Source organism: Coregonus lavaretus (assembly GCF_964263955.1).
Source record: "Coregonus lavaretus genome assembly, chromosome: 34".
Lineage (NCBI taxonomy): Eukaryota > Metazoa > Chordata > Actinopteri > Salmoniformes > Salmonidae > Coregonus > Coregonus lavaretus.
This window is the reverse complement of record NC_140021.1, coordinates 4557674-4573277: the sequence shown is the minus strand read 5'-3', so window position 1 is coordinate 4573277 and position 15604 is coordinate 4557674. Positions and strand designations below refer to the sequence as shown.

Here is a 15604-nt window from a genome sequence, read left to right as displayed (position 1 = left end):
TTAATCTCACTAACCAATCAAATATGATTATTTACTTTCTGCCAAAGACACAGGCATTTTAATCAGCTATCGGTCAATCGATGAAGGATAGTTCATGCCGCTTTATTCGAACACTCGATTTGTAATGCCTGGATTTGGATTTCGCGCGAAATTGACGCATTTTCTTCGCGCCCGAAACAGCGGACTCCGGGAAAGTGTTACGAGTAGAACAGTCGGTGAGTCATGATAAATATGCATTTTATGAACGTCAATTTTGCATAAAATATCAACATTAAAATGTTATCATGCAACACCAAGTAAAATATCATACTAGAGCGCGAGGAGGACACAAGCAGTCTTCCCTGTACACAATGCATAGCTAGCTAGCTGCTGATGTTAGCTAACTTGCTCTCACTCTGCTACCTCTCGCATTCATTGTTATGCAGAGAACATTCCACCATGGGAATTCACGGGCTTGCAAAGTTGATTGCAGACCAGGCACCATCTGCCATAAAAGAACAAGACATCAAGAACTACTTTGGTAACCACCTAAAATTACTGTTATTTTTGTTGGCAACCAAGCTTTCTCGTCAAGCAGTGGTTGTTTGGAGTGTATCGTGCCATTGCAATGTTGTCATGTTCTCTTGACTACTTTAGGGCGGAAGATTGCAATAGACGCCTCCATGTGTATGTATCAATTCCTTGTCGCCGTCAGACAGGATGGAAATGTGCTGCAAAACGAGGATGGAGAGACCACAAGGTAGGTAGTTAGCTACATGTTCCCGCATGCCTACTGATCTACTCGTGCATGTGTGCGATATATAACGTTAACAAAGTCTAACCCCATTCTAATATGGTATTTTCAGTCAGTTTTGTCATGTGAATTCTCTTGCATCCTCAGCCATCTCATGGGCATGTTCTACCGGACCATCCGCATGCTTGAGCACGGGATCAAGCCTGTCTATGTGTTTGATGGCAAGCCCCCACAGCTGAAGTCAGGAGAGGTGAGACAGGCTGGGGTCACATTAGCCCCTATGAATCCGAGTGTGGACTGGACAAGCCTCCACTCTTGTCTCTAACTTTTAGATACACATTTTTTCAAACAGTCCCTTTACAATTCAGAATGTAGAATAAACTTCATTTTAACTTACTCTGTATCAATGACTGTATGATAAAAGGTTAGTCAACATGTATTTACTCAAATGTTTAACAATGTGTCAATCACTGTCTGTCTCTCTGTCTCTGTCTGTGTGTGTGGTTCTAGCTGGAGAAGAGAGGTGAGAGGAGAGCAGAGGCTGAGAAACTGCTGGCCCAGGCCCAGGAAGCAGGTAGAGCAAATCACCCACACCAAACAAACATTGATTTACATAATGTTTGCATGCATACAGAAATTACACCATGGCGTTGTGTGTAATGACTACCTATTTTCCTATTCACCACTAGGGGAGCAGGAGAACATTGATAAGTTCAGTAAACGTCTGGTGAAAGTCACCCGGCAGCACAATGACGAGTGCAAGAAGCTGCTCACCCTGATGGGGGTGCCATACATCGAGGTTTGTCCAGATCTCTGTTCAGTTCCTTTCCTTAGCCAAGCATAAACAGTTAAATCTCATGTGAATGTAGTTGGTTACACCTATGTCCATTCTAGGGCTGACACCAATTAGTCGACTGGTCGATCGTTTGGCCGATAGGCTGTTGGTCGACAGATTAATTTTTTTGTCGAGCAGTAGCAAATAATATATATTTGTATTTGCGCCAATCTCAGTGAACTAATCCATCGTGAGGCCTAGACTAAAAGCCAATTTATGCTTGAGCTGAAAATGTCGTCGGTGGCTCCATATGGAGGGTGTGATGCAATTGCGGAGCCTCCAGAGGCATGCAGAGGCCAACTCGAGCTCTGTACCGCATCGCCATGCGCCTCCCAAATGTTGTAACAATGTAGAGAGCACTGTATAGCTCCGCATTGACATGATTGGTTGATGGTAGGTGAGGGCGGTACATCCTGTATAAACACAAACTCACTTCCTTCACAACTGCTCTGCACTGAATGCCTGACTTTTGCAGAGGCCCTATCACCGTAAAGGCTGCATGGCCAATGCAGATGTCAGATTGACCATGCAGCACCCAAATACACAATGCACTTCTCTCTCCAGAATGCACTTCTCTCCCCAGAATACACTTCTCTCTCCAGAATGCACTTCTCTCTCCAGAATGCACTTCTCTCTCCAGAATGCACTTCTCTCTCCAGAATGCTCTTCTCTCTCCAGAATGCACTTCTCTCCCGCCAATTTGTGCACATTAATTGTTTCATAACTTCATTTTGTGAATTGTTGGCGTTTGATTGTTAGTGTATATCAATTCCCCGTTACATATATCACCAGTAGTACATTTACCGTTAATTCCTATAATTTCTAATCTGCAATGTTTGTTTGGCTACGGTAATTTCTGTAAATACATTCAATATATTATTATTCCATTTACCGTTCTCGTTGTCGGAGTGGACACATTGTTTGAAGAGCGCACAACCTATGCTACACTTGTGAGAAACAATTTTAGGTTTATTTAATTCCATTTAAGAGTTTTGTCAATTCAATTTAGTCATTGTCTTTTGTTTGGAGTGCTGTCAACGTTGTGTAAGGACGCGCACCCGATTATGCTTAGAAGTAGGCCTATATGCTACCTGTTCTGTGAAGTAGGCCTATATGCTACCTGTTCTGTGAAGTAGGCCTATATGCTACCTGTTCTGTGAAGTAGGTCTATATGCTACCTGTTCTGTGAAGTAGGTCTATATGCTACCTGTTCTGTGAAGTAGGCCTATATGCTACCTGTTCTGTGAAGTAGGCCTATATGCTACCTGTTCTGTGAAGTAGGCCTATATGCTACCTGTTCTGTGAAGTAGGCCTATATGCTACCTGTTCTGTGAAGTAGGCCTATATGCTACCTGTTCTGTGAAGTAGGCCTATATGCTACCTGTTCTGTGAAGTAGGTCTATATGCTACCTGTTCTGTGAAGTAGGCCTATATGCTACCTGTTCTGTGAAGTAGGCCTATATGCTACCTGTTCTGTGAAGTAGGCCTATATGCTACCTGTTCTGTGAAGTAGGCCTATATGCTACCTGTTCTGTGAAGTAGGCCTATATGCTACCTGTTCTGTGAAGTAGGCCTATATGCTACCTGTTCTGTGAAGTAGGCCTATATGCTACCTGTTCTGTGAAGTAGGCCTATATGCTACCTGTTCTGTGTGCAAAAGTAGGCGTAAATGTGCCCATTTGGGGATCTGATAGTATTTCTGTTTGGCTTAACACAACACAACTAATGAGCTGTGGAGCTTCTCAAAGTAATGTTTTCTTCAACTCAAACCGCAAGTGAACAAAGTCTGTTTTTACATCCATTGAGAATGACCATAGTTCCTCAATGTAGGCGGCAGGTAGCTTAGTGGTTAAGAGCGTAGTGCCAGTAACCGAAAGGTCGCTGGTTCTAATCCCCGAGCCGACTAGGTGAAAAATCTGTCAATGTGCCCTTGAGCAAAGCACTTAACCCTAATTACTCCTGTAAGTCGCTCTGGATAAGAGCGTCTGCTAAATGACAAAAAAATTTAAAATGTAGTTGAAAAATCTTTCCAGCTCTCCCTTAGGATAACCACTCGGCGTGAAAGAGAAAAATGTCATGCTCTGATCCAGTGGAAATGTCATAAAATAGGCCTACCTGATTACTTCTTATCAGTGCTTGACTTGGACTGAAATAGGTTCCTGTACTCATTTTGGGTGCTGGTGCTGCTTATGTAGGTGCAGGAGCTCCACAATACTTTTGAGCTAGTATTCTATAAGAGGAACAGGGGCTCAATCAGTAGAACATTTGAGGTGTCGGTACTCAGCTCCGGTGAGCTCCTGTCCAAGTCCAAGCACTGCTTCTTATCCCTTGCGCAACTAGCCTACAGCTGTGTCTGTCCCGAGCTCACTGGCACAGGAAACTCTTGAGGGCCCAGAATATTTCATACAATGTTGCAAGTTCGCTTGTGCAAGCTTTGTCGGACCCAACTTAATTGATACAATGTTTCAAGTTCGTTGCAGACAGGCCATGCGTAGCCAATGTGATTTATAGTATATTTATTTTTATCAGGATATTTTCTACCTGCAGGCTGCAGTTTCTATTTGTTTGGCTTTATGTAGGCTATTTTTACATAATTGGCAATGACAATAGAAGTTACTTTTTAGGTTTATCACTTTCATTTAGATAGAATTGATTAACCACATGACAATGATTTAGAGATATTAAGACATTATTATAAATTAAATGAAACTGTTCCACGAAAATGTGCATATGAAAACCATAACTGGCACGCAGATCGGTAGAAATGGTCAGATAAATTGGCATTCCACATGAGAATGGTTGCAGACTCCTTGTGTAGCCTATTACCAGGAACTTCAGGAGAGTAATGGCAGAATCTGTGAAAGCCAGCAGGAGCGGGAGGAGAATAGTTCGGTCAGGTTTTTTTCCCTTCTGGTTATCTAGATCTCTGGCGCCCTCTTGAGGCATTTGTCTTATTTCATCAAACCCTAATCTTAAAGCATCAGACAAGCTCAATGCATATAGTTGAATTTATTAAAACACATAGGGTGTGTCTATATATGGAAAAATACACGTTTAAACATTTCCAACAATCAATTGGTCGAAAGAACAGCCTTTCGGTCGACCAATTTCTTTATTTATTTTTTCACGGACAGCCCGAGTCCATTCGTTCTGTTTTGAATGTATCTTATCTGGGGTCTATCTTCCATCTCACCCACTAGGCTCCATGTGAGGCAGAGGCGAGCTGCGCTGCTCTGGTTAAGGCTGGGAAGGTGTTTGCCACAGCAACAGAGGATATGGACGGTCTGACTTTTGGAACAGGCGTCCTACTAAGGCACCTCACCGCCAGCGAAGCAAAGTACTACTGCAGTTTCTATACTACCTTAATCATTACCCATCTTTCCTCCCATTATACAGTATGTGCAGCATCACAGCCATACAGTTTGTGACTCTATTTTAACAGTAGAAGAAGCGGTGTATGTTATTGGATTCGGCGTGTGCTGGATATTCGTTTTTTGAGGTTTCTTAAAACATTTCTGTTTCTCTATCCTAGAAAGCTTCCTATCCAGGAGTTCCAGTTCACTCGCCTTCTGCAGGACATTAATCTGACCCATGAGCAGGTATCTCCAAACATACCCTGTCTTCTGTTGTCAAGAACTGTCAGTGTTTTGTCATTTTAATGTGATGATGTGACATCCGAGCATGACCTTTTGATTGTAAGTGTCTTCTATCCCAGTCACTCTCCCCTCTGTATTGCCTCTGTCTCAGTTCATTGACCTGTGCATACTGCTGGGCTGTGACTACTGTGGTACCATCAAGGGAATCGGGCCCAAGAGAGCCATCGACTTGATCAGACAACACGGCTCCATCGAGGAGATTCTGGAGAACATCGACCCGTCTGTGAGTTCACCTGCTGTAGCTAAATAGTGTTCACAGTGTTACATTCTCTGTTGTTATGACTTGCTCCTCTTCAGCGCACACATTCACGACACTCCCACATTACTAACAGTCCTTAGTTTAATTTCAAAACAATGAAGCAGCAGTTCTCCCAGTCCCAGAAGTCAATCTGAGTGTCTGTCTCCTTGGCCCCTTGCAGAAGCACCCTGCCCCAGAGGACTGGCTGTATAAGGAGGCCAGAGGTCTGTTCCTGCAGCCTGACGTGGTGGACTGCTCCACCGTAGACCTCAAATGGAGCGAGCCTGACGAGGACGCCCTCATCCAGTTCATGTGTGCAGAGAAACAGTTCAGGTGATTGATTCGATGATTGATAGTATGAACAATTAACCTCATTGGCCCCATTTTTACATGGCATAAGAGTAACACCTGTGTCAAACAGAGCTTTAATACTCTTAACTCAATGATTTATGTGAGTTTAGAATGGCAGGGGCGAATCTTAATTTCTCCCATTGAGGTCAATGCATGACTAAGGGGAAATTTGACTTAAGTGGAAGTTGGGATTTGCCCCAAATGGTGTAAATCGTGGAATTGATACTTCAGTCACACTTCTGTTTTCTAAATCAGAGACTAGCACTGCTTTTTCACTGTTGAAATGTTAACATTTACATTGTAGCCGATGCTATTATCCCGAGCGACCTTACAGGAGCAATTAGGGTTAAGTGCCTTGCTCAAGTACTACTGCAGATTGTTAACCTAGTTGGCCCAGTGATTCGAAGCAGCAACCTTTCGGTTACTGGCCCAACGCCCTTAACCGCTAGGCTATCTGCCACCCCAATCTCACACCACATGATGTTATGTCATGGTTGTTATGAGTGATGAAGTTTGACATCCTGTGAGATGTGTGTGTGTGATGTGTTTTCAGTGAGGACCGCATCAAGAACGGCTGTAAGAAGATTATGAAGAGCCGACAGGGCAGCACACAGGGACGACTGGACTCCTTCTTCACCATCACCGGGTCTCTGTCATCAAAGCGCAAGGTGCTTAGGACACTACATCACATACTTGACAGCATGGTACACATATGGGCTTCAGAGAGAGAGAGAAGTGTGTGTGTGGCGCTATAAACCTGTAGGAAGGAAAAATTAAGCTTAATGACAATTGTGTTAGCTTTAAAGCACACAGTACAGTTGTCTATCATCTAAGATGAAGGGGAGTATGGAACGTGGCAATCCCACGTGTTATACATTGAAGAGGGAGGGGGAGGGGGAGGGGGAGGGGGGGGGGGGGAGAGAATCACTTGGATGCCAATATGTACAGTATGTCTTATATAATAGATACGCTTGCCAAGAAAACTCAGTAGAGAGGAGAGTGCTGATCTGAACCAGATGTTCCTTGACTATATAAGTTAAAATGTATTTATGTCTAAGAGAGTCCAATGCTGGCTGCGTCCAGAAAAGGTCTCCCCTGCGCCGGTCGCTATTGAATAAACCCTGGGGAATTATTAACGGTTTTCTCGACTACAAGAGCAGATTTTTTTCTACAACGCCTGTACATTCGAAACAGGTTTTATTACAGATTGTCTTTAGAGAAAAACAAACAAACATGAAGTCTCTTGACCATACTGTATACATGTTAAAATAATCCTCTCTACTTCCTCCTTATTTAGGAACCTGAGATAAAGGGATCTGCTAAGAAGAAACAGAAGACCGGTGCAACCCCAGGCAAATTTAAGAAGGGTAAATAGACTTCAAACAGGAAGTGAAGCAAGAAAAGCAGAAGTTAGTGCAGGAGTGTATGAATCACTTAGCTACGATTAGTTACTACAATTATAGTGCATCTGACCATGTCTGTTTTTTTCATGTTGAGCTCGAATTGAACTAGTCAAGTTTTATTAATGTTATTTTTTTGTTGTTGAATAAAATAAATAATGGATTTTGGCTTGTGATTTAAAAACAAAAACAAATTAAATCGTACATGCATTCCCATTCAAGTCTGAGAGCTAGGAGAGAGGGAGATGCTTCTATTGCTGACACCATTGTTTGTTGCATTTATTGTTGTTGCATTATAGATATGACTGAAACAAAATGTGCAAGAGTAGAGTCTTTAGAAAGGGGAAATGTTTTTATAGCACATTCATTTGCATACTTGCATAGACATTTAAAGCATCCTGTTAAATAAATACTGTAGTTTATATATTATGCATATAATTAGAAAATACACTACTTGCTTTTGAAAATGAAAATAATTTAAGCAAACCATTTTGTGCACTTATTAGGAATATGAAGTCATCACTATCGTGACACTTGTCCCATTTGAATTGCAACTCTTCAGTTTGACAGAACCTGCAACAGGTGTGAGATAGTATCTCCTTTCCTGTGATCGGGGGGCCAGTATTTAAAAAAATATGTATTCACTAACTGGAAGTCGCTCTGGATAAGAGCGTCTGCTAAATGACGTAAATGTAAATGATCGGTTTTCAAGATTGGAAGGCAAGTGTCGACTTCTTATCTAACTTATCTTTTCATTTTAATGTTCAGACTAAATGAAATGTAATTACTAGTAATGATTTAAAATGTTCAAAGTGCTGCTGTTGGTTCATGTATTAACTTCACAACTGAAAGACATACAGTATGTGATGTTGGGATTTAAGGTTCAGTGTAATACATTTGACATTGTAGTTATTTAGCAGGCACTCTTATCCAGAGGGACTTACAGATAGTGCATTCATCTTAAGATGGGTCGGACAACCACATATCACATTCATAGTACGGTAAGTATATTGTTCCTTAAAGCAGCTATCAGCAAAGTCAGTGCTATAAGGGGTGGGGTGGGGGGGGGACTCTACCTTCTGAAAAGGTAGGTTTTCGGAGGATGGGCAGGGACTCTGCTGTCCTCGCTTCAGGGGGATGCTGGTTCTACCATTGGGGTGTCAGGACAGAAGAGCTTGGACTGAGCTGAGCGGGAACTGTCCTCCCGTAGGGGTTGGAGGACGGAGTGCTCGGGTGTAGGGGTTCAGCCTGAAGGTAGGAAGGGGCGATGTGTTTTGTGAGTTGCTACACTAAAAGTGTGTGCGTTTGTCCTGTTTCAGGTTCATCAGTTGTGTGGGAGTTCTCACATGGCTTGTCCTGAGAACATGATTTTTCATACAATGTCCCCCCCCCCCCCACATTAACTGCAATTAATGTTATTATCCCACAATGAAAAACGTATTGTATATAATTGTTTCATTTCTGGCAGTAATGAAATGTATAGGCCATATAAAGCTGTTGAATCAGTGGCTAACACTCACTTAACCATTAAACATCAGTCAGTGGGCAGCTGAGGCCCATTTCATTTGAAACTGGTGAAACATGGCTAAGGCAACCTCTGCAATGTTTCAAGTGACTGAAACAAATTGTGCAAGAGCAGAAGGTTCATTAGAAAATGGAAATGTTCTTAGAACTTATTTTTACAGTGTTTTCACAACTGATGAGGACACCCAGTACATAGACTATTCAAGCATCCTGTTAAATAAATACTGTAGTATTCTTTTAAAATAATTTCTCATACACTTATTAGGAATTACGTCACTGATGAGATGTGAGATGTGTCACAAATTTCAGCATTTTAGTTTGTCAGACCACACTATGGGTGTGTGATAGTCTCACCTGTGGACCGTTTACATCATTGGAAGGCAAGTGTCGACTTCTTCACTATCTTATCTTTACATTTTAATGTTCAGATTAAATTTAGGAAATTAATTACAAGTAATGAGATTCAAAATGTTCAATGTACGGCTGTTAGTTCATGTATTAGCTTCACAACTGAAATACCTATGTGATGTTGGGACTAAAGCTTACATGCGATACAGTATGTGTCATGTGAGTTACTATACCAATGTGTTGTGTGAGTTAAGCTACTCTACCAGTAAGTGTGTGTTTGTCCTGTTTCAGGTGATCAGTAGTGTGTGAGTTCTCACATGGCTTGTCCTGAGAACATGTTTTTTCTCATTGGCCTCTTTATGTCAGGTGAGTCTTCCACACAGCAACAACTAGTTATGAATCAGACAGAGGAATAAGCACAAGTCATGATATTTCATGGTATGAGCTATATTCCCATCTGTCTCAATGTGTAGAAAAGTGTACAGTTGACTCCTGATAAGTACAGTTTAATATTCTGGATTCAAACATTCTTTGCTCCAGATATGTCCATAATCCAGTTTAGGGCATGGAGTCACGACATCAGGAATCACCTGTACATTGAAATGAGTTCATATTTTTTGCTGAAGAGGGATAAAATTGGGAGAGAGTGACTGTACTGAAAAGATCACAGAACCTCCCTGATGTTGTCCTTTATGTTGCAGGTGTTTTGGCCTGTTTTGGCCAACGAGATTTGATCGCCACAATGCCAGTTAGACTGGATGTACTGACTGGCTCCTGTGTGCAAATCCCATGTGCATTTTATATTCCTGACAAAAAGGACTATAAATTTAACAGCACAATACTTACCTTTGGAGTGTGGATTAAAGAATCACCACAGTTTGCTCAGAGTCCGGACAATGTTGTATTTAACAGTAGTAAGGTCAACAGATATCAAGGGAAGATAACTGAAAACATGTCCCAGAAGAACTGCACCACAGTCTTCTTCAATGTAAACTGCAGTTACTCTGATAAATACTTCTTCAGGATTGAAAGTCAACCATACCGTGCAACAGACATTGAAAAGTCTGTTAATATACAGGTAAAAGTCAGTAAATTAGAATATTTTGAAAAACTTGATTTATTTCAGTAATTGCATTCAAAAGGTGTAACTTGTACATTATATTTATTCATTGCACACAGACTGATGCATTCAAATGTTTATTTCATTTAATTTTGATGATTTGAAGTGGCAACAAATGAAAATCCAAAATTCTGTGTGTCACAAAATTAGAATATTACTTAAGGCTAATACAAAAAAGGGATTTTTTAGAAATGTTGGCCAACTGAAAAGTATGAAAATGAAAAATATGAGCATGTACAATACTCAATACTTGGTTGGAGCTCCTTTTGCCTCAATTACTGCATTAATGCGGCGTGGCATGGAGTCGATGAGTTTCTGGCACTGCTCAGGTGTTATGAGAGCCCAGGTTGCTCTGATAGTGGCCTTCAACTCTTCTGCGTTGTTGGGTCTGGCATTCTGCATCTTCCTTTTCACAATACCCCACAGACTTTCTATGGGGCTAAGGTCAGGGGAGTTGGCTGGCCAATTTAGAACAGAAATACCATGGTCCGTAAACCAGGCACGGGTAGATTTTGCGCTGTATGCAGGCGCCAAGTCCTGTTGGAACCTGAAATCTCCATCTCCATAGAGCAGGTCAGCAGCAGGAAGCATGAAGTGCTCTAAAACTTGCTGGTAGACGGCTGCGTTGACCCTTGATCTCAGGAAACAGAGTGGACCGACACCAGCAGATGACATGGCACCCCAAACCATCACTGATGGTGGAAACTTTACACTAGACTTCAGGCAACGTGGATCCTGTGCCTCTCCTGTCTTCCTCCAGACTCTGGGACCTCGATTTCCAAAGGAAATGCAAAATTTGCTTTCGTCAGAAAACATGACTTTAGACCACTCAGCAGCAGTCCAGCTCTTTTTTTCCTTAGCCCAGGTGAGACGCTTTTCGCGCTGTTTCTTGGTCAACAGTGGCTTGACACGAGGTATGCGGCAGTTGAAACCCATGTCTTTCAAGCGTCTCTTGGTGGTGGATCTTGAAGCCCTGACTCCAGCAGCTGTCCACTCCTTGTGAATCTCCCCCACATTTTTGAATGGGTTTTTTTTCACAATCTTGACTAGGGCGCGGTGATCCCTATCGCTTGTACACTTTTTCTGACCACAGTTTTTCCTTCCCTTTGCCTCTCTATTAATGTGTTTGGACACAGAGCTCTGAGAACAGCCAGCCTCTTCTGCAATAACCTTTTGTGTCTTTCCCTCCTTGTGCAATGTGTCGATGGTCGCCTTTTGGACAGCTGTCAAATCTGAAGTCTTCCCCATGTTTGTGTAGGCTTCAGAACTGGACTGAGAGACCATTTAAAGCCCTTTGCAGGTGTTTTGAGTTAATCAGCTGATTATTTTGTGGCACCAGGTGTCTTCAAAATGTAACCCTTACACAATATTCTAATTTTGTGACACACGGAATTTTGGATTTTCATTTGTTGCCACTTCAAATCATCAAAATTAAATGAAATAAACATTTGAATGCATCAGTCTGTGTGCAATGAATAAATATAATGTACAAGTTACACCTTTTGAATGCAATTACTGAAATAAATCAAGTTTTTCAAAATATTCTAATTTACTGACTTTTACCTGTAGATGTCAGGGGTAAGAGACAATTTAACTGTTTACCAACTATTTTTTTCCAGTTTAGATTCCTTGCATCAAAGATAAGAGTTGAACTAATGGACAGTTGAGCTATTAGTGTAAAATATCTTTATTTTTAATGTATTACAGATTTGCCTCCCAGCCCCATCATTACTGACTCAGGTGAGGTGAAGGAAGGGACCCCTGTCAGTTTGAACTGCTCTGCTGTCGCTCCCTGTCCCAAACACCCCCCTGAGTTGATATGGACTCTCCCAACACAGTTCACACCTGAGAACCAACTGCAGGAGAATCCAGACCAAACCAAATCAGTTCTCTCCACGGTGACCTTCACTCCGTCATACCTTCATCATGAGAAGAACATCACTTGTACGGCAGTCTACCCAGTAGGGACAAGCAACAAGACAGCTGAAAATACCCTGATGCTTAACGTTTCATGTAAGATTTAGTCACAATTTCCTGTAGAATAGATAATTCTATCATGTTTTCACTGATGATTGTCATAGAGTGGTTTTGATTAGACTATTCAATATACCACATCCAGATACATTCTAAATGAACCCTTCTCCCTCAGTCTCTCCTAAGGACACCTCAGCCTCCATCAGTCCAGCTGATCCAGTATTAGTGGGCAGCTGTGTTAATCTGACCTGCAGCAGTACAGCCAACCCTCCTGTGACAAACTTCACCTGGTTCCAGATCAGTGGGGGTAAAACAACACAGGAAGCATCTGGACAGAGTTACACCCTCAATGTGACTGTTGGTGATGGAGGACTGTACTACTGGGAAGCAAGAAATAGTCACGGCCGTGGGAAGTCAAAGGAAGTGTGGCTGGCTGTTAAAGGTAAAACGCATGTGTCGGGCACAATCTTAGATTAGACATACGCTATATCTACGAAAGTATGTGGACACCCCTTCAAGTTAGTTGATTTGGCTATTTCAGCCACACCCGTTGCTGACAGGTGTAGAAAATCGAGCACACTGTCATGCAATCTCCATAGACAGTAGAATGGCCTTACTGAAGAGCTCATTGACTTTCAACGTGTGCCACGTGTGTCATAGGATGCCAACTTTCCAACAAGTCAGATTGTCAAATTTCTGCCCTGCTAGAGCTAACTCGGTCAACTGTAAGTGCTGTTATTGTGAAGTGGAATCTTCTAGGAGCAACAACATCTCAGCCGCGAAGCGATAAGCCACACAAGCTCGGAGAACAGGACTGCCGAGTGCTGAAGCACATAGTTCGTAAATATCATCTGACCTCAGTTGCAACACTCACTACCGAGTTCCAAATTGCCTCTGGAAGCAACGTCAGCACAATAACTGTTTGTCGGGAGCTTCATGAAATGGGTTTCCATGGCCGAGCAGCCGCACACAAGCCGAAGATCAACAAGCGCAATGCCAAGAATCGTCTGGAGTGGTGTAAGGCTTAGCTCAATTGGACTCTGGAGAATAGGAAACCGGTTCTCTGGAGTGATGAATCCTGCTTCACCATCTGGCAGTCCGACGGACAAATCTGGGTTTGACGGATGCCAGGAGAACGCTACCTTCCCCAATGCATAGTGCCAACTGTAAAGTTTGGTGGAGGAGGAATAATGGTCTGGAGCTGATTTTCATGGTTCGGGCTAGAACCCTTAGTTCCAGTGAAGGAACATCTTAATGCCACAGTGGAGGCTGTTATAACAGCAAAGGGGGGACCAACTCCATATTAATGCCCATGATTTTGGAATGAGATGTTCGACGAGCAGGTGTCCACATACCTTTGTTCATGTAGTGTACTTTAGAGATCTATTTGTGAGAAATGACCATAATATGTGCTGTATTTTCAGGACAAGAAGAGCCTGTTAACCCAATGGTTTTTGGGGTTGCAGTCTTTCTGCTTATCAGCCTGATCAGTCTTTTTGGATGGTAAAATCTATTCCTGGCATCAATGCAAAACTATTTATTTATGTTGTGTTTGTGCTTTTGCATATGAAAACCCTCTCAGTGGATTCAGAATACCTTTCTAAATGTCTTCCAGGAGGAGAAACTCTAGGCTCCCCGATGGACTTGAAAGGACGGACAATCCACAGGGACAGGTGGGAATAAGGCTCAACTTTCAAAACACATCTACAAAGTGTATCTAAGGAAGTACTGAATTAATGATGAAACTATCCAAAGCCATGAGGTTAACATCATTTTAGAGGAAGTTCACGGTGAGATGACCACACTGATAGCAATGCTACGTCTTGTGAGAACATTGAATGATAACAGAATAGCTGTTGGACTTTGACAATGTTTTCTGTAGATTAGAGCTCATTTGTTGTCAAAATGTAATTATTTTCTTCTGTCAGTTTAATTGACATTGTCATTGACATCCCCTCAGTATGTGTTGTGTAACCTGCTGACTTTAGAGTTTTACAAATGACTGAGCTTAGAACTTTACACCTGTTCCTCTCTCTGTGTTCTCTCCACAGAACTCCCCGGTTGGGACGGTGTGTGTTAACCAGACCACAGCCGGAGAGAAACCAGAGGAACCTGCAGAAGACCAGCCTGAAGAGATCCACTATGGTGACATAGACTTCTCCAAACTAAAGCCCAAAGAGACCCCAGCTGCAGCCCAGGACAGGAACAGGGTCCAGGGGCAGGAGAGTGAGTACGCTGAAGTCAATGTGACCAGGAGAGGGCCCCAGGAACCACACCTTAACTACATAGATGGGCTTTAAGAGATAAAAGAGGTGCATTTTAAGTATTTTGCCAATGGGTAGTAAATGTTTTTACGTACAGTATCGTCGTTGTGTATTTGTTTTCTGTTTGTACTTTTGATACATTTATAATTGTGTGCTCTTTGATTATCTGCATATTTGTAGAATTTGCTGGGATGAAAATAGTTTAACTGCTACTATAGTGGTGATACGATGATGTAGGCTACTCTTTATTTTGAGCCAATTCATTTTGAGTGTTGAGTTCACAGAGCATCCGTTTAATGGGTTCCAGTATAGAGGAACTGCTGAGTTCAACTATCTTACTGAAGGCAGTTTAAGACCATATAAAGTAAATGATGACTGAGGAGAGAAGACACAGTTAGTTGGAGAGACAGTGGTCTGATACAAGACAGGAAGTTGGTGAAGTATGTCTACATGACGGCAGAATGGTGTTAACATCTACTAGTCACTGTTTCTCTGCATCTTTTGTGCAGTTACCAGAATAATAATATTATCTATTTTAACTTTATATCTATTTAGAAGTTATTGTGTCAGTTTTATGTTGAGTTTTAAACAAGACAAACAATTTAGGCTGATTTTAATATTGTTAATTCATACAAATAAAAGTTAACATTCAACTTCAATTAAATCTTTTGGATTTTATTGGTCCAACCTTTTACATATCTAATTTAAATTGATTAAATTGAGATTTTGTGTCACTGGCCTACACACAATACCCCATAATGTGGAATTATGTTTTAAAACATTTTTACAAGTCAATAAGTATTCAACCCCTTTCCTCAACCCCTTTCTTATGGCAAGCCTAAATTCTTTCCGGAGTAAAGATTTGCTTAACAAGTCACATAATAAGTTGCATGCACTCACTCTCTGTGCAATAATAGTGTTTAACATGATTTTTGAATGACTACCTCATCTCTGTACCCCACACATACAATTATCTTAAAGGTCCCTCAGTAGAGCAGCGAATTTCAAACAGATTCAACCACAAAGACCAGGGAGCTTTTCCAATGCCTCGCAAAAAAGGGCACCAATGGTAGATTGGTAAAAAGAAAACAAATCTGACATTTAATATCCCTTTGAGCATGGTGAAGTTATTAATTACACTTTTGCACATGCAAAACGCAA

The 15604-nt window shown here is 41.7% G+C and overlaps 2 protein-coding genes across 2 annotated transcripts; both read left to right on the top strand.

The window, feature by feature from the left end:
• Window positions 1-126: 126 nt before the first annotated feature.
• fen1 (flap structure-specific endonuclease 1) lies at window positions 127-8107 on the top strand. The gene is made up of 12 exons (XM_084151822.1): window positions 127-215; window positions 426-520; window positions 637-739; window positions 881-983; window positions 1244-1307; window positions 1423-1532; window positions 4769-4905; window positions 5101-5167; window positions 5316-5447; window positions 5644-5795; window positions 6367-6481; window positions 7111-8107. Exons 2-12 carry the CDS (start codon window positions 439-441, stop codon window positions 7186-7188), a joined length of 1143 nt encoding a protein of 380 aa, XP_084007948.1. The 5' UTR covers window positions 127-215; window positions 426-438; the 3' UTR covers window positions 7189-8107.
• Window positions 8108-9444: 1337 nt separating this feature from the next.
• On the top strand, window positions 9445-14479 carry LOC311109249 (B-cell receptor CD22-like; the record flags this gene model as incomplete). The annotated part of the gene is made up of 7 exons (XM_084152088.1): window positions 9445-9451; window positions 9787-10173; window positions 11913-12218; window positions 12355-12621; window positions 13604-13682; window positions 13795-13852; window positions 14231-14479. 7 exons carry the CDS (start codon window positions 9445-9447, stop codon window positions 14477-14479), a joined length of 1353 nt encoding a protein of 450 aa, XP_084008214.1.
• Window positions 14480-15604: the final 1125 nt, after the last annotated feature.